Source organism: Rattus rattus, chromosome 18 (genome assembly GCF_011064425.1).
Source record: "Rattus rattus isolate New Zealand chromosome 18, Rrattus_CSIRO_v1, whole genome shotgun sequence".
Taxonomy (NCBI): Eukaryota; Metazoa; Chordata; class Mammalia; order Rodentia; family Muridae; genus Rattus; species Rattus rattus.
The window spans coordinates 41,647,946-41,671,260 of record NC_046171.1 but is presented as its reverse complement, the minus strand read 5'-3'; the positions used below and the strand labels follow the sequence as shown (position 1 = coordinate 41,671,260).

The window sequence follows — 23,315 nt, the reverse complement described above, 5'->3', positions numbered from 1 at the left end:
TATCCGTCATACTTGACACCATAAATTCTATTATTTTGTTTTTTTTTAACACTAAATCTCATGTATCCTGGGCTAGCCTGGAACTTGTTATGTAGTAAAGGCTAACCCTGAACCCCTTAACCTCCTTCTACTTCCAAGCTGGCTGGGATTACAGGTGTCTGTCATCACATTCAGCCGTGAGCTATTTGTAAGTAGAAAAATAGTCTCATTATCTTTAGGAAGAATTATTATCACGAGACCCAGGAGTTCTTAAGCAGGAAGGTAGTTCATAAACCTAAGATCCTGTGTCTTCCCTCAGGTTGACTCCAAGCCAATAGTTACTATCCTATCCATTTTTTTATTCATAAATGATGGCACCAAGCCCAAAACTGTAGTAGAGTTGAATTATGAACAGAGAGGTGTTGGCCACAAAAATCTCCATTCTTGATTACAAGTAAAACCTTTTATACAAATGTATAGACCAAAAACAAAACATTGAAAGTAATAATCTCCTTGCCGTTTCAGCAAAGACCACGGTGGAGTCCAGAAACACCGTTAGCATGGGGAGTGCCACAGCAAAAAGGAACAGGGCTCATTTAACAGCACCAAGTGCCACCAGCCATTTAAAGAGCCCCCACTTCTTCCCCTGCGACCAGGGCTTCAGAGAAACCACAGAGCAGGAAGCGTCCCTACAGCCTCAGCTCGGAAGCAGAGGGTCAGTATTCTCTGTTGTGGAGTTTTGGGTCGGGGTAACCATTGTCTCTCACCGGTTCTCCGTGTTAAGCAGAAGACTGTTTTGCTCTTACCCCTCTCCTAGGAGCATGGTTTTAAGTCAATGCACAATAGGAGGTTGTTTCTTCTCCCCATGGTTGGTGGGGGTTGGTTTTCCATTATTCCCTGTTGTGTCCTTAGAAACCCTGCCTGACGGCTGTAACAATGTACCACAGGGCTGTCAGATAAAGGTGTGACTGGACGGCTTAGCCTCAGCCCGGAGTGGCTGCTGAGGGGGCCGTCTGTTTGGGTGTTATCTGGGGTTCCTGATGGGGCTGGAGACTCCTGTGACCGACTTTGCTTTAGTTCACTGTTGTAAGCTCCACAAGCGTGGACACTTGTGCTACTCTCCAGTAAACACTTGGTTTAAATATTTGCTGTGCTAACTAGTAACTGTAACAGGAGCATCCTGTGGAGTCTTTGTCCCTCATACATGAATGGTTGGGAATTATTTTATGCATCCTTCTTATATAAGGCTCGCCAGGAGCACTTTGTTACCACACGCAGAGTTTATGGAGACAAAAAGCGCATTGCATGGGGGTCCATGTTATTTCTTAACCTGAAACTTTACTAAAACCTTAAATCTAGAGGTTGGAGCATCAGACAGAGCAGAGAGAATAGGCTGTGTTTCCCGGTCCTGCACAGGACCGATGCTAAGATAAGGAGGGTCACTCAGTTACAGATCTTTTTTTTTTTCTAGAACTTTCCATTGGGTCATCATGGACAGCTGCCCAGTTCAAATTTGTTTAACAAGATTAAATTCCACAGGCCATTTTAGGACCCAAGTCCTTGCTGCTCTCATTTTAGCTTGTGGAATCTGACGTAGACTCTTCCACACGGACCACCAGCAACCCCCCACCCCCGCCCCGCCCCCATCCCCAGAGCGGCCACTGTCAGCTTGTTAGTTTAGCAGAAATGACCTTGTCTGCTGACACAGCCCAAAGAGTGTCGCACGGAGAATTTATATTGGGCGACCCAGAAGTCCTTGGGATGCTGCTCTGCGTTCAGAACATTTTTCAAATCAAGGGAAAGATGACGTTAGTGCCTTAACGGGGAGAGAACACAGGCCCTTGCAGCCGCCTTTCCCAACTGGTGAGAAGGTACAGGCTGTGGGGCTCATCACCCCAGCATGAAAGGCAGCAGGGCTTGCGCTCCCCTCCCCGCCCCCTGCCGCAGGAAAAGAGAGCATTTATCCCGCAGCATCCATCCTTACGGTAATGCAAACTGACTAGGTACAAACAGACAAGAGCCAAACCCCATTGTTTATTTATTTCCATGAAACTTTGGAAGTTGCGAAACAATCACACACGCCAGGGTTCATTATGCCTCTGTCTTTCTGGGACAGCGGGGCGTTTTAGTGACATACTTTACCCCACAAACAGCAAAGGACAAACCCATTAGGGGGATGGTCAGCTGCTTCCTCAGGCCTGTTCCAAATGCCCAGGCTTCTTCGGCAGGGCCTCTAATCATCTTCCCTTTGTCCCATGGGATGGCTGTGTGGAGTTTGGAGTTTGCTCTCAGTAATGTTTCTGGGCTCTGAATCAGTCCCTGCCTCCTTCCAGCACGGGGCGGAATTTTCTGAAGACGTGCCAACAGAAAAGTTTATGTGGTGGGATTAAAACAAACGAGAAAATGGAAACTCTTAGCCATTCTCTCATTAATTACATTTGTGAATCAGTCAGGGACACTCAATAATCATTTCTGGTAAACATTTAAGTGACTGTAATTCCAAGAAACGGCTGTCGCTAAGCAGGGAAGTAGTCCCACATTTGCTGGGTTCTTCCTTCCCTCAGTTAGCGAGGGTTTTTTGTTTTTATCCTAATCCCGAGACTGTAAAGTGGAAAAGGGAAGATTCTTGTCAGTGAGATGTGCTGCTGGCAGGAGATGAGCTGAGCGGAGGCTGAGGAGGAGGCTGAGGAGGAGGGGGGGAGCTGATGGATGGGACAGCAAAGGAAGACTCTGGCTCCCCACGCGGGGTCCTGCAGGCTTCTCAGGTTGGGGAGAAGAAAGAACATATGTTTCAGCAAACCTGCCTTGATTTGTGTGCCTTTAATTTAAAATATGGGCAATTCAGACATTTGGGAAGCTCTGGAGTTTAGCTTTATACTTTTTAGAGAAAAAAATTTTGCTAAGCAAGGTAGCATCAGAAACGCAGAGGTGAGAGGGAAAGAGAAGCGGCTCCCAGGCGCTCAGGGGGCGTGGTCTTCAGCTGTGTGCCGGTTACTGCAGTCTCTGCGTGCCCACCAGAAGTGCACAGGCACAGGCGCCTTGGAGGGCCTGTTCCTCACCCACACTCCATCATCTCTTCCTCTCCTTTCCGTGGGGACTGCAAACAGTAGAGCTGGCATTTTGTAAAAGTTTGCGTGCCGGTCTCCTATTGGTCCATCAAACCCCTTTATGCAAATGTGCATGTACTTCCTACGGCCTTGGAAGCGCAGTTCGGACTGTCCTGGACTGGGAATGAGGCTGGAGAGGGCAGGTGGTTTCAAAAGCCTAGTGACCCTGGGTAGCGATTGATCGATCGATCGATCGCTGTGAACAGTGTAGACTGCTCACTGGGAGCCAGAGTCTCTGTCCCTTGATTTAGTTGTGCGCCCCTGGCAATGTAGCTAACAATCCCAGGGCCTCAGACAACCCCAGGGCTCTGTTTCATAGTTTGTAAGAGGGTCCATTAAGGCCGGGAATCCTTACTGTAGGGTGCCAAGAGCTTTTAGTATGGTTGGAATAAGGGCTGAGAGAGAAGTGGAAGCAGGGGGTCACAGTCAAGACCGATGTAAGACAAGTTGGAGGACATCCTGTGCTATATAAAACTCTACTTCAAAAAACAGTGAAACAAGGAAGGAAGAAAGGAAGGAAGGAGGGATGGAGGGAGAGAGGGAGGGAGGGAGGAAAGAGGGAGGGAAGGAGAGAGGGAAGGAAGGAGGGAGGGAGGAAAGAAGGAAGGAAAAAAGGAAGGAAGGAAGGAAGAAAAGGGGACAGGCCCCTGGTTAGAGACACAAAAGCAACAAGCAAGAAGGTAAAATCCACAAAGGTTTTAAATCATCAGAGAAGGAGCAAAAAACGTAACTCCAACCCTGGACTCTAAACCCGGACTTTAGCTTTCCGAAAAGGGATAAGCCTGTTTACTTTGTATATAGTAAGTGCCCCGGGCTTTGTCTGGGTGAATTCTGGCCGTTCCTCTCCAACCTGCCTTCACAGGGCCCACTCGCAGAGAGTCCTCAAGTGCCCGGCTGTAGTGGCTGACAGAGAAGTAAGCCCACGGTCTATCTAAAGCAGCCATGCTGCTCTGGGCTACACCACGGCCACGAGGAGGGTGACCTTTCTCCAGCTCTCAGGCTCTCACGATGGGAGGAGGACATACTTTTATAGCTTACCACAACCTGTGGAGAGGAAAGGCCTGAGGAGGCAAACAGAGCCAAGGATGGAGACTATGGTCAAGTTCAATTATTATGTCCTGGATCCAGCCCTACCTGACAGATGCTTCCCAGACAGGGTTCCTGTCCTTCTTTTACCTTCCCCCTTTTCTTGGGTCTAAGTGGGTTCAGTTTCTGTACCTCAGATCTGGATTTTTACATGAAAGTCCAGTGAACTTTCCAGACCCTAGGAAATCAAGATGAAAACAACAGAGTGGGGGACGAGGCATACCTTTGACTCAGAGAAATTTCATTAGAAGTGAATCTCTTCTTTATTAAGCTGCTTGTGACAGGAGAGATGAGGCCTAAGGCTGTGGGCAGGCCTCAGGGAGAAGTGAAAAGCACCCATGGGAGACTCCGTTTCACGATACAGATCATGAAATGACTGGAGGGTGGGGTGCATCTCAGGGTGATGTCGTCTTTTTATTGCCGCTGAGCAGAGGTGGGAGGGGGAGGGGATGGGAGCTACTGAGGAGAAAAAGATTCAACAAATTAGAACCAAAAGATGCTGTCTACTGTGTAAGAGGGCTTCTGTGTGTGTGTCAGTGGCTGCTGTACTCACACCAGGGGACACATACACACCCCTCAGTCCGCAAAGCAATGAGCCTACTGTTCAAGTGCTTCAGAGCTCGCCCTCTCTCGATCCTGTTTGGCTTCAAGCTTAGCAGCTACGTGACGAACAGAGCAGGACAGAGGGCTGTCCTGGGAAGTCCACCAGGAACCTCAGTGCTCTCCTGGGAAGTCCGGAGGCCTTGACCATTCATGACTACCCTGGCGGGATGGGCTGGGAGCTCTTTGGGTTGCAGAAGTTCCAGTTGGAAATTATAAACCCACAAGACCAAAATAAGCTATAGTACTCAAAAAAGGAAATGAAAGAGAGACGTATGAACAGAGAGGAAAGCCACACAGAGACGTAAAGACTAGAATAAAAGAATGGGAATGCGACGTGGCAGCCAGAAGAAATCACAAAGGAAGAACTAGGAAAAGATAAAGATCGGAGGATGTGTAGGCAGACAGAGAGGGGGAGGAGGAAACTTGAATTATTTTGAAGAGAGTCCCCCTCACTTGAAGGTCCCTTCCCAGCAAACTCTTAACTTGGAACCAAGTGCCGGACACTCGTGTTTTCTGAAAGTTTGCAACAGCCCTCGGAATGTAAACAGAGGAAAACTTGAGATATACCAAATGCCAACGTCCCGCCGTCAAGGCTTAAACCTGAGGTTCAAATGGACGTTTAGTACCCTGACAAAATCTGGCACGGGACATTCACAATAAGACATTTCCACCGCTCTCACACTAGACGCACTCTGCAATTCTTGGTTGATTGGAGAGAGCATCATGCGACCAGTCAAGCCACCAGAAAGGAGAGAGAGGCACAGTGGTCTCCTCCTTCAGCCGACGGTCACTCCATGCCTCCGTGCCGGAGGAGAGGAGTAATGTCCTCTAAGTTCTCAGCCCCAGGGGAGAGGAAGGGTGGCATCAGCGGTCATCTGCCCCTCGTTGAAAGGCGGCAGGTAGACACTTTCGAATACTAATGAACTCGGGGAAGTATTCATCATTTACTTTCTAGAAAATTCTTAGACAACAGAACAGTGGATCCGAATTCAAAACTTTAAATCGAAGAGGCATTGGTAAAAGTGCCCATGGTGAGCACTGACTTTATTTTCCTTATTAAGGCTTGACAAACCCGACCACGGTGGTTACAGAGCAGAAACCTTGACAGTGTGGCCAAAGTGGTTTCGGCTCACCCCAGAGACAGAGGCAGGCAGATGCCTGCGTTTGAGGCCAGCCTAGTATATACAGTGAGGTCTAAGACAGCCAGGGTTACACAGAAAAAACAAGCCCTCTCCCCCCAAACCCAACAAACAAAAAACAAAACAAGCTAACAAACAAACAAAACCAAAAAGGCACGTCCTGACGTGGGAGGAAATGTGACTGCAAATCCCACCTCTTCATCAAGGAGCGGGGCTTCCAAAGCTGCAGTCCGACCGACACTGGAATAGCTGTGCCGTGACGGTTCTGTACCCTAACGCTGTGATTGTTTTCCCCTCAACTTTAGAGAGATCTTTTACGGACCAATATCTCTTGGGAAGACTGATTTCATCTGGGGCTCTGCAGTTCCTACGGTTTCACCTCAATTTCTGTCTTCTCTGTTAAATTGGAGCAAACTTGATACTTGACTTTTACATTACAAAAACATATTTGATATGATTGTATCCACCCACCCACCGTCCCTTCCTGTCACCCTTCTGTTCCTTCATCCATGTGTGCTTGCGTGTGTGTGTGTGTGTGTGTGTGCATGCACGCACACGTGTGCATTCATGCATGCCTGTGTGTGTATATGTGTGTGTGTGTATGTATGTGTGTGTGGTATGTATGTGTGTGTGTGGTGTGTATGTGTGTGTGTGTGGTGTGTGTATGTGTGTGGTGTGTGTGGTGTGTGTGTGCATGTGCATTCGTGCATGCCTGTGTATGTATATGTGTGTGTGTATGTGTGTGTGGTGTGTATGTGTGTGTGTGATGTGTATGTGTGTGTGGTGTGTGTGTGCGTGTGCATTCGTGCATGCCTGTGTGTATATATGTGTGTATATATGTGTGTGTATGTGTGTGTGTGGTGTGTGTGTATGTATGTGTATGTGTGTGTGTTGTGTGTGTATGTGTGTGTATGTGTGTGCATGTATGTGTGTGTGCACACGTGTGCATTTGTTCCTGTGTGTGTGTGTGTATGTGTGTGCACAAAATATACCTGGAACAATACTTAACCATATAATAATGATGTTTATTTCTTGGTTGTGGGATCTGGGAAGATTTTATTTTATAACATTCTTTGTACTTTTTATTATTACCTGGCCTTTTCAAAATAATAAACGTTATCACACAAAAAAATGATGTCATTATTCCTTTAAGGAAGGAGGGTAACACGGCTGAAAAGTAAGTTCTTCGTGTGGAAAAGACAGGCACAGGCAGAAAGATTGTGTAGGCGCAGGACTCTGACACTGCCCACTTGCCATGTGGTCATGCATGAATACCTGTCCGTGGGGCGCCTCGGGTGTGTCAGGTCTGGCTGCTTCAGTGTGGCCTTGGGTGCACGTAGAAACAAAGAACCCCAGGCCCAGACCCACCCACCTCCACTGAGTTTGAGTCAGAAGAGGAAGGAACCATCGTCCCCTGATGGTGACACCCCAAATTACCTTAAAAGTGTCAGGACCGCAAAGTGCCGAGTAGATCAAGGGCTAAAGCAAGTCCAGTTTTTGCTTTTGAGGATGAAGTTGGTTGGAACCTAGCTGGACTCGTGCGTTTGCATACGTCTGTGGCCAGGGTCCCGTCCCTCTGCAGCAGCTGAGATGACTATTTATGACTGAGAGGATGTAGTGATAAAGTTTATCAGTCTGTATGTCTTGGAGCCACTTCTAAAAATGAAACGTCTTTTTTCTCAAAACAAAGAAAATTTCTGTTCAAGTTTCGCACATTTGTCTTTTGTTATGATCATTCTTAAAATTTTCTTTTTCCTCTTTCTATAGATGTAACTTTTTCTAAAATGGATTTTTTTCTTAATTTTAAATCTAGTGATTTATTGTTACCAGTGTTATTTTATTACTGCTTATCACCTTAGAGAAACAGTCGAAAAATCATAGCTGAGGGGCCGAATCTGTCTGCCTATATGCTTTAAGTTTTCTTTACAGTCCTCAAGCTAAAAATGGTTTAAATATTTAAAAAATATGTGTTTTAAATAGTTGCAAAAATATCTATCTAATGGTGTTGACTTTATCACTTGGCCCCAAAATTATAAAATATATAAAATACTCACTGGGCTTTTAAGAAAACATTTGCTGATCCTTAATTGAAGAGCTGTCATTCTAATAACTAGAATAGCTGTCTTGAATTATAGCAAAATCTATACATTCAAGCTATTTTAAAGAGCTATTATTTTACTTCCCTGGCATAGTCGTGGTCCAGGCGTGGGTGTGGCCAGTCTGACTGGCTGCACGGTCCCCCGATGGGCTGCAGGGGCGCGATCAGCCTTTGTATGGTATTGCCTGCTAGAACTGGTTCTAGTATTTCAAGCGCAGTTAAGATTCTTGGCAGCGGCAGAGAACAGAAAACTGTCCATGTCCTGAAACACGAGAGCTGCAGAGGAGAGGCCCCAGGAAAACCAAATTCCGTTCTCACACGGACTTCAGCCAGGGTAGCGCTGAGAGCATGGCAGAGCCAACACCGTTGATCCCTCCTTACCCAGCGTGGACACCACCAACCCATGGTGTGAACCAGCCCATGCCACCGGTGTTTAAATCCTTGAGAATCCGGTCTCCATCTGCAGACTGATGTCCTAACTGGTGAAAATGGTGGGTTTCTGCCTCTAAAAAGCGTTTCACAGAAGAGCCCAATGACTAATTTCCGGACTTTTTTTTTTTAATTTGGACACATGAAAAAAAATCATTGAAAAAAAATTTAATAATAGTGTTCAATAACGTGGAGCAGGAAGCTGTGAAGAACAGTTTTTCTGGATGACTGAACTGGGACCCAAATACATCTGATAGGCAGGAAGTCACTGCCAACACAATGCCGGAATTCAATAATGACGAGGAGGTCTGAAGTGCATGGGACATCTGCCTTAGCTACACAGTTTGTGACCCTCCAAACAGCTGCATCGGGGCTGCATCGTTTAAAATATCCCGGCTCTCTCTCGGGCCACAGTGTGAGCTCAAAGCTAGCGAGTGTCCTTTCAAAGGGACATAAACAGACCGATTGTAAACAAACAGGCCCTCGAGCATTTGAAGGGCTTAGCACTGAACAGTGAGCGTGTTGGCGAGCACACATTGATGACCTCCATGCTCCAGATCATTCCGCCTTTCCTGCAGCCTCAAGGTGGGAGCACCGTGTTGGGAGCACCGTGGTGGGAGCACCGTGACTCACCACCCTTCTGTAGGGATGAGGAAACCTACTTGTAGTTTAAAAAGAAAGTACCTACAACCACACAGCTGTCTGGGGGCCGTAAGCCACGGGAGGTGGTGTGAGAGGTGAGGGCGGCATCTTCACATATTTAAAGGGTTTCTGGGAGGAAGAGAAAAATGTGTTCTGTGCGGCTTCAGTCAGTGGCGCAGGTTGTGTGGGGGGCACATCTGCTCCTCTTCCTCTACAGCGAAGGAGGGATTTTCCCTCCGGGTCTCCTGTCCCCTCCAGTGAGACAGTGGATGTCTCTCACCCTGAGCTCACAAACCCTCCTGACTCCGCCCCCTGAGCGGTCCAGCGCGCCTGCGTCCCGCTGTGGTTTTTCCTTTCTCGGTACCCATCTCTTCTGCCCACTCCTGCAGGACTTAACCTGCACAGCTCGCTCGGTGGACGGTGGACGCAGCAGCTTGCCTTGGGCAGACAGCGCCTCTTTCCCGGGTCCCCAGCTCTTGTGACCTCACCCTCGATGGAGTCCTCCTTCCTGCATGTGCCAACTACATTTCTTTCTCCTGCTTGATGCCTTCGTCCGTGCGCACAAACACCCTGGAGGCCTGGGGTCTCCAGCTCTGAGCCCCTCTTCTGTGACTCTGGTTCCGGGTGGTAACTTGAACCTTCTCTGTTCTCTACATCTTTGTCGACACTCCCCCACACCTAGCATCAGAAACTCGACCAGACGAAAACCCACCATGCTTGACCCTGTAAACTGGCCCCGTTAACCTCGATGCTTCTCTGTTAAGGACCCGCTGTTCAGGTCTGCACTCTGTTCATCAGATGCCTAAAATCAGCCCCATGTCTCACTAACCTGTCACATCTTTTCTAGTCAGGCCCACAATGATCCTGGAAACACAGACAAACGCGAAACTCTCGGATCTTAAAATCTCAAGTTTTACCTAGAAGTGAAAAATACAGGAACTTCCTTGCTTTCCACCCATTGAAGGTTTTGTTTGTTTGTTTGAATTTTGGGATTTTGTGTGTTACGATGTACACATGCCACAGTACATGTGGGGGGCAGAGGACAATTTCGTGGAGTCGTTTCTCTCCTTCCATCTTTATGTGCGTTCTGGGAATCACCTTTCCCCTTGGGCCATCTCAGCAGCCCTGTGATTGGCTTATATTAGCTATAGATAATAACGGGTCTGTGACAGTTGTCATATATCGGTATCTGATGGATTTTTGTCGTTTCACCTCCATTGCCCTCTCTTATCCCCCTCCCACTCTTATTGAGCATATGTGTGCATGGTGTGCATGGTGTGTGTGTGTGTGTGTGTGTGTGTGTGTGTGTTAGGGTTGGCTAGAAGTGTGGAAGAAGGTTTGTTTACAGGAGTCTGGGTACCCTACCAATTGCTACAACATAGAAGACAATTCCTTTCCCATCAACCGTTAACTGTGTGAATCCTCTGGGGAGCGGCAGGGCGTAGGCTTGGTTTTGTAAGACAGGGTCTCATGTAAGTTTTTGTTGTTGTTTTGGTCTTTCAAGACAGGGTTTTCTGTGTAGCCTTGGCTGTCCTAGGACTCACTTTATAGACCAGGCTGGCCTTGAACTCAGAGATCCTCCTGCCTCTGCCTCCCAAGTGCTTGTATGTAAGTCTTGAAGTCTTGCTTCGACAGTCTCTCCATGGATCGAGTCCTTTATTTCTGTCTTTGAGGCAATCCATCCTCATATTCTTTGTCTTATTGGATAGGAGCACCTTGCTCCAAAACTTCTGTTGTTTCAGAGAATTAGAATCTTAAAAAAAAAAAGACCCTATCAGGCTGGAGAGGTGGCTCAGCGGTTAAGAGCACTGACTGCTCTTCCAGAGGTCCTGAGTTCAATTCCCAGCAACCACATGGTGGCTCACAGTCATCTGTAAGGAGATCTGATGCCCTCTTCTGGTGTGTCTGAAGACAGCTACAGTGTACTTATATGTAATAAGTAAATAAACCTTAAAAAAAAAAAAAAGGCCCTATCAAGTTTCCCTATTTTATGACAAAAAAGAAGTACCTAGATAAAAAAAAAAAAAAAAAAAAAAAAAAAAAAAGCCAAAAATATATTGACAGGAAAAAAAATATTGAAAGTTATGTGATGAGGCCAAAGTCCAGGGGGAAGGCAAGGCAAGGCCAGGCCAGGCCAAGCTCTGAGGTGGGACTGTGAGCTTCACTAGTGGGTGAGCCCAAGAGCTTACAGATGCCCATGGCCACACACAGATGCAGTGAAGCAAATCAGTTTGCCAGGTGGTGGCACAGGCCTTTATCCCAGCACTCAGGAGGCAGGGGCAGGTGGATCTCTGGGAGACTGCTGCCAGCCTGGTGTACAGAGTGAGTTCCAGGATAGCCAGGGCTACACAGAGAAACCCCGTCTGAAAAAACCCAAAAGAATAATAACTTATTATTATTTACTATTATTTACATTATTACTGTTGTTAATATTATTACAAGTGTGTGGGACCATCAAAAAGAAATTGTGTCAAACTTGCCATCCTAGGATTTTATACAGATATTTAAAAGGCAAGACCTTCAAGTCAGCTGTAATTGGGAAAAGCAGCAGCCAGGCAACAGAGTCAAGCACCCCATAACCAGCCAGGCCTACTCTTACGCTTCTCATCTGGGGACTGGCTAAATATACCGCTTTTTTATTTTTAACATTTGAAATATTTCTAAGAGTATTTTTAGAGACTATTAATTGAATGGAGTTTTAAAGTGGGAATGGGACGTTCTGTGGTGCAGTGGGAAGGACAATGGGTTGAAAACCCTGAGCTCGCATTCCAGAGCTGACCCTGCTCATGTGACCTTGGGCAGAGCAAGCGCGCTTTTCTCGGGTTGTTTTTCCTACTGGTTCTTGTTGTAGCAGCGCCCTCTTGTGGTCCATATCTTTAACTACCACCACCACCACCATCACCACCACCTCACCCCTAAGTCAATTTTGAATTTATTTTTTGGTTCTCTCTGGTGTCCTATTTCATACTGTTAAGCCAGTAGAGTTGTGTTCTCACAGACAAATCTTAGTTAGAAGGGAAAGGCAGGTTAGAGCAGACAACTGGACACCAAACTCTTAAACTATTCTCTGCGGTTTCTTCCAAAGCCCGACGGGAACAAATTGCAGTTATAAAAATGAAAATACCTTTGTGTCTCATTCCTTCCACTTCCTCCTAGGGATCCTGGGAAACGGCATGCCAGGGCCTCCTCGTGTCCTAGCAGCTCAGACCTGAGCAGACAGGAAACCAGAACAGGTGAGTGTGCTCCTTGGCCTTCTGCATCCTCCGGATCCTCGTGCTGTAAAGCCAGCATGACTTGTTTTTCAAAGACAATGTTACTTGGAAGTCAGGGGTCGAGTCAAGACGAGTCTAGAGTGCCATGTTGCCGAGTCCTTATTGACAATTCTCTGTTTAACAACTTTGGGAACTGGATCCAGCTTGCTCAGAAACCAACATTCATTTTCTAAGTTTTCATTTTTCTCTGCAGTCTTAACCAGTCTCCAATTCTGATGCCTTTGACGTGGACAGAAACTCACAGAAATTATAACTTGAAAGTTTCTGGGGGCAGGGGGCAGACTTGGTATCAGTGTAATTTGAAACTTAAGTTCAAAAGCATTGCCCACGTAAATGAAAATATAATACTATATTATGAAAGCCCTTTAGGGACTTTACTATGCCTGGGGAAATAAACAATAAAACAGACAAATGACTAGAAATGGTGCAAAGTAAGGCAAAGAAAAGGGAGCCAATGGGCGTTTGTAGCGAGTTAATACAAGCAGCAAATGAAGCCTTGAGTTGCAGCAACAAGAGTTAGGGATCTCTGTGTCACACCTGGAAAAGCAAACATGCTGTCACCTCCATTTCAAAGGCTGGTGACCCTGGTGGGAGGGATGGAGACAAGGGTAGGCATAAAGAAGGCTTTAATCCCTCAAGGGTTTTTGTTTGTTTGCCTGCTTGTTTTGTCTTTAAAATAAAGAGAAAGATACAACCATGGTGCAATGTTAGTGTTGGACCAAATTAGTCAGGGCAGGGCAGGTGTCTTACATTCTTCATATTTTTTTCCATCTCATACAAAAGTTTGTCAGGCTCGTTGAATACACATCTATGATCTGAACATTTTGGAAACAGAGACAGGATTATGAATTTCAGGCCAGCCTGAGCTACACATAGCAAGACCTTATCTCAACAAAAATAAAAACGATGATAAGTGATATGAATCTAACACTGGACGATAGATGTTATCTTCAAACTAACTTCTCACCGGTAAGGAGACGCTTAGTGGTCACCGCAATGTGTTGAAGACTCAGAAGAAGCTAAGCCCTTCCGATTCTCTAGGCAACTTTGTTGCCAAGGGGTTTACATTTGCATGCAAAAGACATCAGCCAATGCTAACAATGTATCAAGCTGTTGGGTCCAAAGCTCAAAGCTGTGGTTAACAGCTATAACCACGGAGACAGCAGAACCTTCGAAAACAGGCAGTATTTCTTGCCTGGCTTGCCCAATTTTCCTGTTGAATCATAATTTTTATATTTAGCAAGCAGTGAACCTAGACGAAAATGCTTTTTAAAACTTGAAGTTGTTCCCCAAGACGGAGGCAAAGTGTGTGTTTGTAGACACGCTTTAGTTTCTAGAATTACCTGGGAATCGGGTCTGGAGTGGAGGTGGAGGGGACAGTGAGGGCCACTTGGAAGCAAGGTCATAGCAAGACGATACATTAGTGGGGGTTGGGGGGTCCTGGGAAGAAACCCTTATACCACAGTGTTTAGCTAACTTCTCAAAATGAGTCTGAGAGGTTTCAGAAGGGTCTGGAGGTAACTAAACTTTGGTGATGTCTGACTCATCTTGATACTCATCTCTTCCTGGGGGGAGTATGTTGACTGATTTCACTCTTCCCGGGGAACTAGTTGATCACTGTGCTGTAAATTGAAGAGAACACCACACGGGGGTTTCATTTTGGTTTTTGGAAGACCACATGGATTTAAAGCCTGAATTTCTAGTAATTTTGGTTTGGGATGTGTCAGAGCTGGTTCCCGCTCCCATAAACGCCACAGCGCAATGCCAGAGTCTCTCTCTGTCACTCTTTACCTTGGTTTTTGAAATGGCCTCTCCTTGGATGTGGAGCTCACCATTTTGGCTACACTGAACTGATCAGGGAGCTCCCAGGATCTACCTGTTTCAGCTCTCCTTTTCTAGGGTTACAGCACCATGCCCGGCTTCTTTTATATGTGCTAGGGATCCAAGCCTAGGTCCTGAAGCTCGCAGCAGCAGGTGCCTTACCCACCAAGCCATCTCCCCGGCCTGCTTTCGAGCAAATTTAAGTGGTGTGTGTGTGTGTGTGTGTGTGTGTGTGTGTGTGTGTGTGTGTATGTATGTGTAGGAGATTGATTATTATTGACTTAACAACTTCTGGCTTTTTGTTTGCCTTCTTAAATACTGATTTTGTTTATATCCTTTGGCCTTTAAGTAGATTAGTTACCTGGGATTATGAGCAGCTATATTTTTATTCTCTCTGACTATTCGTATCTACTTTCAGAAGCATGTGCATATTTTTATCCGGTTCAAGCACACTCAAACCCAAAAGGCAGAGATAATGGTCTGCAGTCTTTTGTCCGCCATTTTGAAAACCCTGACATCCCAAAAGTTGAAATATATCTTGAACCACAGTTAGTGGCGATGGCAGATGTGACCAGAGCTATGGCGTTGGCCCAGTTAGCGTGAGTGTTCATTTATTTGCTACAGGGCGCTGCTTGAAAAAGCCCCAGCTGTGGACGCTGCTTCTTCTCTGAAGTCCAGGCATTCCCGACTACTGCACCACACCTGGCCCCAAAAGTTTGAAAAGGGAACTCCGGGCCTGCACTCAAGTGGACCAATTCTGTGCTAAAGACAACTCAGTTTTGTTTTATGATGAAGCTTTGCTGATGGGTGCACAGATTAGTCAGTCTTGCTGTTTTGACTACATTGTATCTTTACCACAGTTTAGTTGAAAAGAATTCTGTTTGCTTTTGGTGCTTCTGGGCTTCCCCAGGTTCAGCCTGCCAGGCCTCCGCTGGCACTAAGAAAGTTTGATACAAGGCAAGCCTAGACTGGCAACAGCGAGTAAACGTTCCCAGAGTAGACATTCCCATAGCAGACATCCCCAAACGCAGCAGCGGGTCCTGAGCATCCGGAGGCAGGGGATAATTGTACAACATCCCTGATTCTCTTAGGAGTTAGCTGTCCTGTGTGGGGAAAGGTTTTGGATTTAATGACTTGAAGATTAGTTTCAGACACTGCTGAATTCAAATTGATTTTTAAACACATGCCATTGTGTGTTATATACTGACTTCTCTTCAGTTTATACAGTCAAGAAGAGTTCACTGGATTTTTTTTCTAAGACTTATTTTTAATTATGTGTGTGTATGTATATATATATATATGTGTGTGTGTGTTATGTGTGTGTATGTATGTATATATATGTGTGTGTGTGTTATGTGTGTGTATGTATGTATATATGTGTGTGTGTGTATACATGCAAGTGCTATAGCCCAGAAGACACAGCGAATAAATAAAAAGTTGTGAAAAACATAAACAAATTTAAAGACGATTGTGTGTGTAGAATCTCCTCATTGTTCCTGTGATTTCCAATGTTTCATGAACATTTTTGTGGTGCCAGGCAAGGGGTGCAGGAGACAGACGTTAGAGGAGGGAGTCTGAGGAAGTCCTGCGCGTAGCAGTGTCCCCTCCAATCCCAGTTGGTGACTTGAGACACCGTCTGAGCGAGGTGGAGCTGTGATTTGTCCTCTTCCCTATGCATTCTGATTTTTCTACGTTGCCTTTCATATTGGTTTGCAATGGAACTGAATGATAAGGGCAGTGGATAATTTAACAGCCCCAGCCTCTGCTGGATCCCACTCTCCCCAGCTTCAGAAGCACAACGAAACAGGAACCGGTGATCTTGGGAAACTGAAGCAGGAGGATCACTGTGGGTTCAGGGATAGGTGGGGCTACATGGTGAATTTTAGGACAGAGGGAGACCTTAATGTAGGGGCAGGGAAAGGAAGAAAGGAAGCAAAGCGCTTCCGTTCTGCCTTTTGGGTATGGTCAATGGCAGCATCCCCACCTAGAGTTTGTGCAGCATCTGCCCTTGGTGACACCATGGCAACGCACATCAGCCATTACCTATCTGTTTAGTCAGGGAAGAGGTTCACAAAATCCTTAATGTTGCTAGGTGTGTGACCCTAGGGCGGAGCTTTGCCTCTATCCTGACATCTAACTTTCACAACCCTAAAAGCAAACATTCTCTTCTTTGCTGATGAGGAAACTGGGACTTGGAAATGTCCTAAGCTAGATAGGCAAAGGTCGCCCTACATATCAATCATAGAGTTGGGGTGGGGAAACCTAGACATCTCCCTCTACCCCACAGGAAAACACTGGTGTTGGTGCTAATTGTCCCAAATAGTGTCTGTCCTAAAAGGCTTAAGATTTTTATTAAGGATTTTTAGCTTTTAATCTTTATATATGTATCTGTGTGTATAAAGGGATGTGTGTGTGTGCGCGTGTGTGTGTATTGTGTATTGTGTGTGTATAGTGTGTGTATATAGTGTGTGTGTATAGTGTGTGTGTATTGTGTATTGTGTGTATATTGTGTGTGTATTATGTGTGTGTATATTGTGTGTGTATTATGTGTGTATAGTGTGTGTGTGTGTGTTGTGTATGGGTATGTGTAGGTGTGTGGTGTGGGTGGGAGTGGTGGGGGTGGATAGTCTGTGTGTGTATGTGTGTGTGTGTATTATGTGTGTGTGGGTGGGTGTATATTGGGGGTGTGTGTATAGTGTGTGTGTATAGTGTGTGTGTATAGTGTGTGTGTGTATTGTGTATGTATGTGTGTATTGAGTATGTATTGTGTGTATATTGTGTGTGTATTATGTGTGTATAGTGTGTGTGTGTATTATGTGTGTGTATAGTGTGTGTGTGTATTGTGTATGTATGTGTGTATGTATGTGTGTATTGAGTGTGTATTGTGTGTGTGTATAGTGTGTGTGTGTGCATGCGTGTGTTTGGACCTGACTGTTGTATGTTACAGAGGGAAAAGCATTTAAGTACAGAAATGACTCAAAGCAGTTTGTTTTCCCGTGTCCAGCAGTCTTTTCAAAGCTCTCCCTCTCCCTATGAAGTACTCTAACCCCACCTGTACGTCCTGGCTCTCTGAAATAACTCCTCCTGGTTTTATTTGGGGTGGTTTGATGAAAAGACCCACGCTTCTCATTTAGAGTGGGGACTGGCGAGATCTGATTCTGTGGTTCACCGATTTTAGCGATGCACAGGTCTCTGTATGTGCCGTGTTCCGGTCCCTTCTCATGATTCTTTCTCCTTCCCTGCGTCTCTTTGCAGCCTCAAGAGCCAGCTTACAGGAACAGGAGCCAGAGCTAGAAGTAGATGAGACCTTTTGGAAAACACGGATCGTTCCAATTTTGCATGAATTAGAGAAGGGTAAAACAACCGTTTTTGTTCTAAATAAAAGCTTGGCATTTATTTGCGTGCTCCCCACGGCCCTAATGTTCTCAGTGGTACTTTGACCATATCTTTTCTGGGCCTGTGTTGGAAAACAAATAATATCATGGCCTTACCCACCCTGTAGATGTTTGTAGAAAATATTATGTAAACCAAATTATTAATGAGTAAAATTACACTTGGAATGTACCAGGAGAGCCAACTTATAAAGCCCCCTGCTAGTGTACAGTAGCGCACACCCTCTGCTTGAGAAACTGCTGGTTTGGCCTCTTCAGAAGACTTCACATTCTAGAAGGTCAAAGAAAACAGATCTCTGGAAAGGAGTGAGTCGCACAGTCTAGTCAGAGAAAGCTATGGCCAGGGTTTTGTTGATTCTTGCTACTCCCTAGGTTGAGTGTCCCTGCCAGGGAGGCCACTCACATACCTCAAGAAGTGGCCTGGCGTGTGTCCTGTCTAGCACTCCAAAGGGTCACAATGAGGCCACTGTGAGGGTGGGTATAGGGCTCTTCTGAGAGAACATTACCCCCGCCCCTTCTCAGAATTCCTCTGGACCCTAGGTCAGAGCCACAGAATAAGCCCCATGTTTAGTACCATGTGCACAGTGGGCCCTCATGCACATAGTGGGCCCTCAGTAGGACTAACTGAGTGGCTACTCTTAGACACATGAGCAGCATGGCAGACGCTGGCTCCACTAGACCCAGGGGAATGCATCCTCGCAGGAGGGAGCTGAGGCAGAACAGCTGCTTCCTGAGCGGCCAGCGGTTGCCATTTTTGGGTTCCCATGCTGTGGCCAGGCTGTGCTCTCCACTGGGTGGGCCTTCTGGACTCTGCTCTCCATGGGGGGAGGGGCGTCCTCCGTGCAGACTTTCTGGGCTTGGTGCTAATAGCAGATACCTGGTGCTTCCTGTAAACTCTGTACTCAAAGATGGATGAAACCAAACGACCTCCAAATCCCTTACATTCAAAGAAGAATGTCCCATTGCCCCACTGGAGTCACAGTCCCACCCTCCCATTAGCTTATGCAGTGAACTTTGGGCCTTTCCTTCAGGCAAGGAGTGCAAATCAGTCAGGAAGGCCCGAGAGTTAGAAACCACACGGAAGCCTTCAGGTAGGAGGCCTGCCTGGAGGGCAGATTCCCCCACCTGCAGGCGGATGCCTAGCGCTCTGCCCACCAGATACCAGCAGGGCAAACTTAGGGCATCGATGAGGAGTTTGGGATGTGAGATATAGATGAGTCTCCCTTCTCAGATGGATCATTAAACAATGACCTGTCACCAGGCCTATAAACCCTCCCATGAGGGAAGCTGTGAGTTCAAGGCCCGTCTCGGTTCCACAGTAAGAGCCTGTGTCAAAATCAACCAGCATGGGAAAATGCAGAAACATTCCATGCTCCAAGACAAATTTCAAAACAGCAGGTAGCATTAAGTCTGGTTCCCTCAATACCTTGTAGTTCTCTTGACCTCTGTTGAGTAATGAATAGATTAGTTAAAAGAGTTTTTCAAATCCTGTCTTTCCGTCTCCCAGATCCCCAAGTTCTACCACACTGCCTTGTCATTCTCCTCTCTGTGTGATCCTCTTTCTCTGCCTCTCATACATTGTCTTCTTTTTTTCTTCCTAGAACTTTCTGAGAACACATTACTAACATTTTTCAGGGCCAGATTTGACTACACAAGGGGACTTTGTCTCAAAATGAAACAAAATGAAAACAAATGAAAAACCCAGATCTATATTTTTAACTCCTTCAGCCCGAGATGTTCTGTTTGTTCGTTTTAGAAGCAAAGGTGTTCTCCTCCGTATCTGGGAATCACCATACAACGCTGTACAAATCTTACCTGCGTTTGGCTTACTGTCCCTAGGATTTCCTTTCTAGAAAAAGTATCCCCTGACCACAAGTTTCCATCATCTGTCACGACCCTGTTAGAAGTGGGGAAAGCTGTTCCCGTACAGAACGAACGCCCGTTAGGCTTTCCCCGTGTTTTCTCCTCCTGACACACGAACTGGGCCTTCAAGGCGGGAATATCTGCAAGCTTACGTTGTGGTCTTTCTTAGGCCTCATGGCAGGAGGCCCGTTTGCTGCCCTCTCCCTTACTGCAAGTGTGAAGTTTGATCATTTGGTCAGGCACTCACTCTGTGTAGCCACTGGGTCTCCCTCTGTGGTTAAGGAGTGACTTGGGAAAAGCTACTTGGTGACTATGTTCCTCTTAACTAGTCTCAGCTCTTACCCTGTCTTTTGGGGCCATGTCCCTTTCTGTTTCCTTTTGCCTTGGGTTCTTTTGTCTCCACACGTAAGCCCAAGCTGACCTTGAACCTTCATCCTTCTGCCTCGGCTTTCAGAGTGCAGCACTCCCCATGGCATTTATGAATGTTATAGTCAATTGACCGACACAGAGGGCTGCCTGGAGCCGTACGTGAAACTTTGGTCCCTGAGCCTTCCTTTCCTAGGCCACTGTAATCTTGAGTAAAACCCTAGATGCCTGAAAGCCATCCACACTAGAGCTCCGGCCCTCCTTGGGTTAGGGTCTAGGTCATTTCCCAACAGCTCATTTACTTAAGCGCATAACCGGGAGGCTTTGGGGTGTATTTAGTTGTTGAGGTTTCAACTCTTTCTTAGATGTTATTGTTGAAGAGAGCTAAAAACGGCCCGAGTCACTTCCTTTTTGCTGGTGCACACTTCCTGCCTGTCTGCAGCTAAGCTCCCATTATGGTATTTACAGAGTGGCTTCCAGTTCTAACATTTCGTGATGGGGTCCGTCAGAGGTAACGCTTCCAAAGAGAACGCACCATACCTTGAATTCCTTTATCCCCCTAGGGCTCCCCTCTGTTGTTAAGCCACTCTCAAAAATCAGTTTCCTCGGGAGGGATCACAACTGTAAACAAGGCCTTCTAGCCTCCCCCTTTCTTAAGCAACATCTTTTTAAAAGTCTCCTGTTCGGCAACGCTGGCTTGTAGTATGTCTTTTCCCCTGGTTGACAGTCATTTTGAAAGGAACATAGCCTAGAGGTGGGGGCTTAATCCCAGGACTTCAGAGGCAAAGGCAGGAGGGTCCCCTATGCATTTGAAGCTAGCCTGGTCTACAGAGTGAGTTCCAGGACAGTCAGTGCTACACAGAGAAACCCTGCACCCCCCCCCAAAAAAAAGAAGAAAGAAATATACTATTTTTTTATTAACAGATAGAGTAGAAGGTGAGCTTGCTTGAAGGTATGCTGTAAATTATCTACATAGTATTCAGATGTGTCGGTCAGGATCCCTACTCACGTTAAAACATCGATCCATACATCTCACAACACACCTATCCACATGTGAAAATTAAATAGCGCTGCACGGTAGCATTCGTTCCTTTCGGAATCAAACTTTTTTTGGCTTTCTCCAGTGAGAGAACAGAGCCCGGGTGGAGGCAGGGGGCGGGGCGACTGGGCAAGGAAGCCAGGGAAAGGCTGGGAAAGGCTGTGTCCTGGATAAGCTAAGTGGCAGTGGCGGGTTAGTAAATGAGTTAGCCTGGGAGATGAATCAGAGAGATGAAAACAGTCGAGGATGAAGGGATACAAGGAGAATGGCGCCTGGGGATTCGGAGATGTCTGGGGAGATTTTCCCTACACTCCTTGCATCTGACATCTCTGAACTCAACCTCAGTAAGTGGTTGATCTTCTCTTTGCTCCGACAGAAGAAGATATTGAAGCCATGTGTGCGGCCTGCACCCAGCTCCATCGCGCGCTGGAGGAAGCGCGCATGCTCGGAAAGAGGTTCAAGAGAAGGAGCGTCCTGCTGAAGGCGCTGTATAAGCTAGTGGACGCCGGCTCAGACGCGCTCAGCCTGAAGCTCGCGAAGCTTATCCTAGCAGTAAGTTTGCCCGCCTTTCTTTCTTTCTAGCGGACCGTCCTGCATCTGGGCCGTGTCAAATAATTTGTACATATTGCAAAAAGATGAAAAAAAATGTGATGTGTTTGTTTAGACTCTTGGGGAAATTAAGGCAATAAGCTCGCATCCCAGCCCTGGACTAGAAAGTATTTCCCGAGGAATAAGGCTGAGCACTTAGGGGAAACCCCAACAAGCTTGCGTCTGGCCTGCGCATGGTTCGGGGTGGCGCCGGCTTCCATCTTTGCCTGTGGCTTCTTTCCGGACCCTAACTCTCTCAGTCTTACAGGTTTAAAAAAATAAAGGCGGGGTTGGGGATTTAGCTCAGTGGTTTCCAGGCCCTCAGCTCCGGAAAAATAAATAAATAAATAAATTAAATTAAATAAAAAATAAAGGCAATGGCCAGGCGCTCGGTGAGCCAGTGTGAAAGAGGAAATCAGCTGTACATGGTCACAGGAAGGTCCCCGGGCAGCCATAGAAAGCTTCTTAGAAGTATTAGAAGGAAAGGCCGAGTGAAGGCAACTGTGCCTAGAAAGAAACCTGAAGGCACCTTTGCTGTTTTAGCCATCAACAGTCAGAACCAAACGATAAGCCCTAGGCATTATGGAATGTTCTAAGTGACAAGGACGGATGAAGCACTGTTTTCCTGGTTTGTAAGAGTGAGAGCCTCCGTCCACCCACATCATTTGTACCAGGAGGGCAGAGAGCTGACTGACCGGCCGGAAGGGCAGCCCATGGCCTAACAGTGGAGCGAACGTGTCCTCTCACCTTATTTTGATAATGACGTCTTGAAGAATATACCAGCCACATTTTCTGTGTAACTTTGGGAGGAGACTACACTTTTACTAAGCTGTCATAATCAACTATTCATTCTCTCTTTCGAAGCCGGGGTGTGTGGCTCAGTGCAATGTGCCTCTCATTCTCCGGCCCTGATGGTGGAGCTGTCCCAGGGAGGCCCCGGGCTGGCTGCACCCAGCTACTGACTTACCTTTTCTACCTGGTTTCTCGATGGCTTTGTTTCGTGATGAATCCAAAAAGGAGACGAGAGAGAATGAACCACAGATCTATTTGAGCTTTGCAGTGAAAATATTACCTCGGTTATTGGTGGTCTTGAGCAAATTGGTGTGTGTGTGTGTGTGTGTGTGTGTGTGTGTGTGTGTGTGTGTACATGCACCTGTATGCCGGGCCACAGTTTAACTGAATTAGGCCTTCTGAATTGTATGTTAAGTAGGTAAAAATCCACTTGGTGATTCATCCTGTCCCGAAGATTCTAGGTGGGGTTAAGTTCCAATGCAAGTTAGGTGGCTTGGTGCCTTTGTATTTTAAAATAGAAGAATTATTTTAAGTATATGATTGGTTCACTGGCTGGCATGTGCCTATACATACCATATATTGCCTTGTGCCCATGAGGGTCAAAGATAGCACCAGATTCCCTGGACCTGGAGCTACAGGTGCTTGTGGGCTATCATTCGGGTGTTGGAACTGAACCCACGTCCTCTGCAAAAGCAGCCAGAGTCCCTAACCACTGAACCATCCCACTAGTTGCCAGGTCGGAAGGGGACCTTCCAAGCAATGACATCCAACTTCCGATCAGCCGCTTGGATCTCCTGTAACATCCCAGGGGAGATTCTGTTCAAATGAGGCTGGAGGATGTGGTTCCATATAAATCCACCATATCATAAGAGCTGTGGAAGACAGGGCTGGAGGGATGGGTGGTTCAGTGGTTACGAGCACTGGATATTCTTCTGAAGAACCTTGGTTCGATTCTCGGCCACACAGGAGAGCTCACGATTGCAATGCCAGTCCCAGAGGAGCTGACACCCTCGCACAGGGTGTACATAAAATAAAAATAAATTAATTAATCAGAAGAGAAAGAACTGTGGCAGGAGTACGAACCAAGACTAAGGATACA

The 23,315-nt window shown here is 46.5% G+C and overlaps 1 protein-coding gene across 1 annotated transcript in view; it reads left to right on the top strand.

The window, feature by feature from the left end:
* The window catches only part of Armc2 (armadillo repeat containing 2), a 98,904-nt gene that overhangs the window by 17,970 nt on the left and 57,619 nt on the right, over nucleotides 1-23,315 (top strand). The window contains exons 4-7 of the mRNA XM_032888994.1: nucleotides 505-694; nucleotides 12,240-12,316; nucleotides 17,432-17,530; nucleotides 21,213-21,388. Of these exons, the coding sequence (XP_032744885.1) occupies nucleotides 505-694; nucleotides 12,240-12,316; nucleotides 17,432-17,530; nucleotides 21,213-21,388 (542 nt within the window). The remainder of the gene's footprint in view (nucleotides 1-504; nucleotides 695-12,239; nucleotides 12,317-17,431; nucleotides 17,531-21,212; nucleotides 21,389-23,315) is intronic.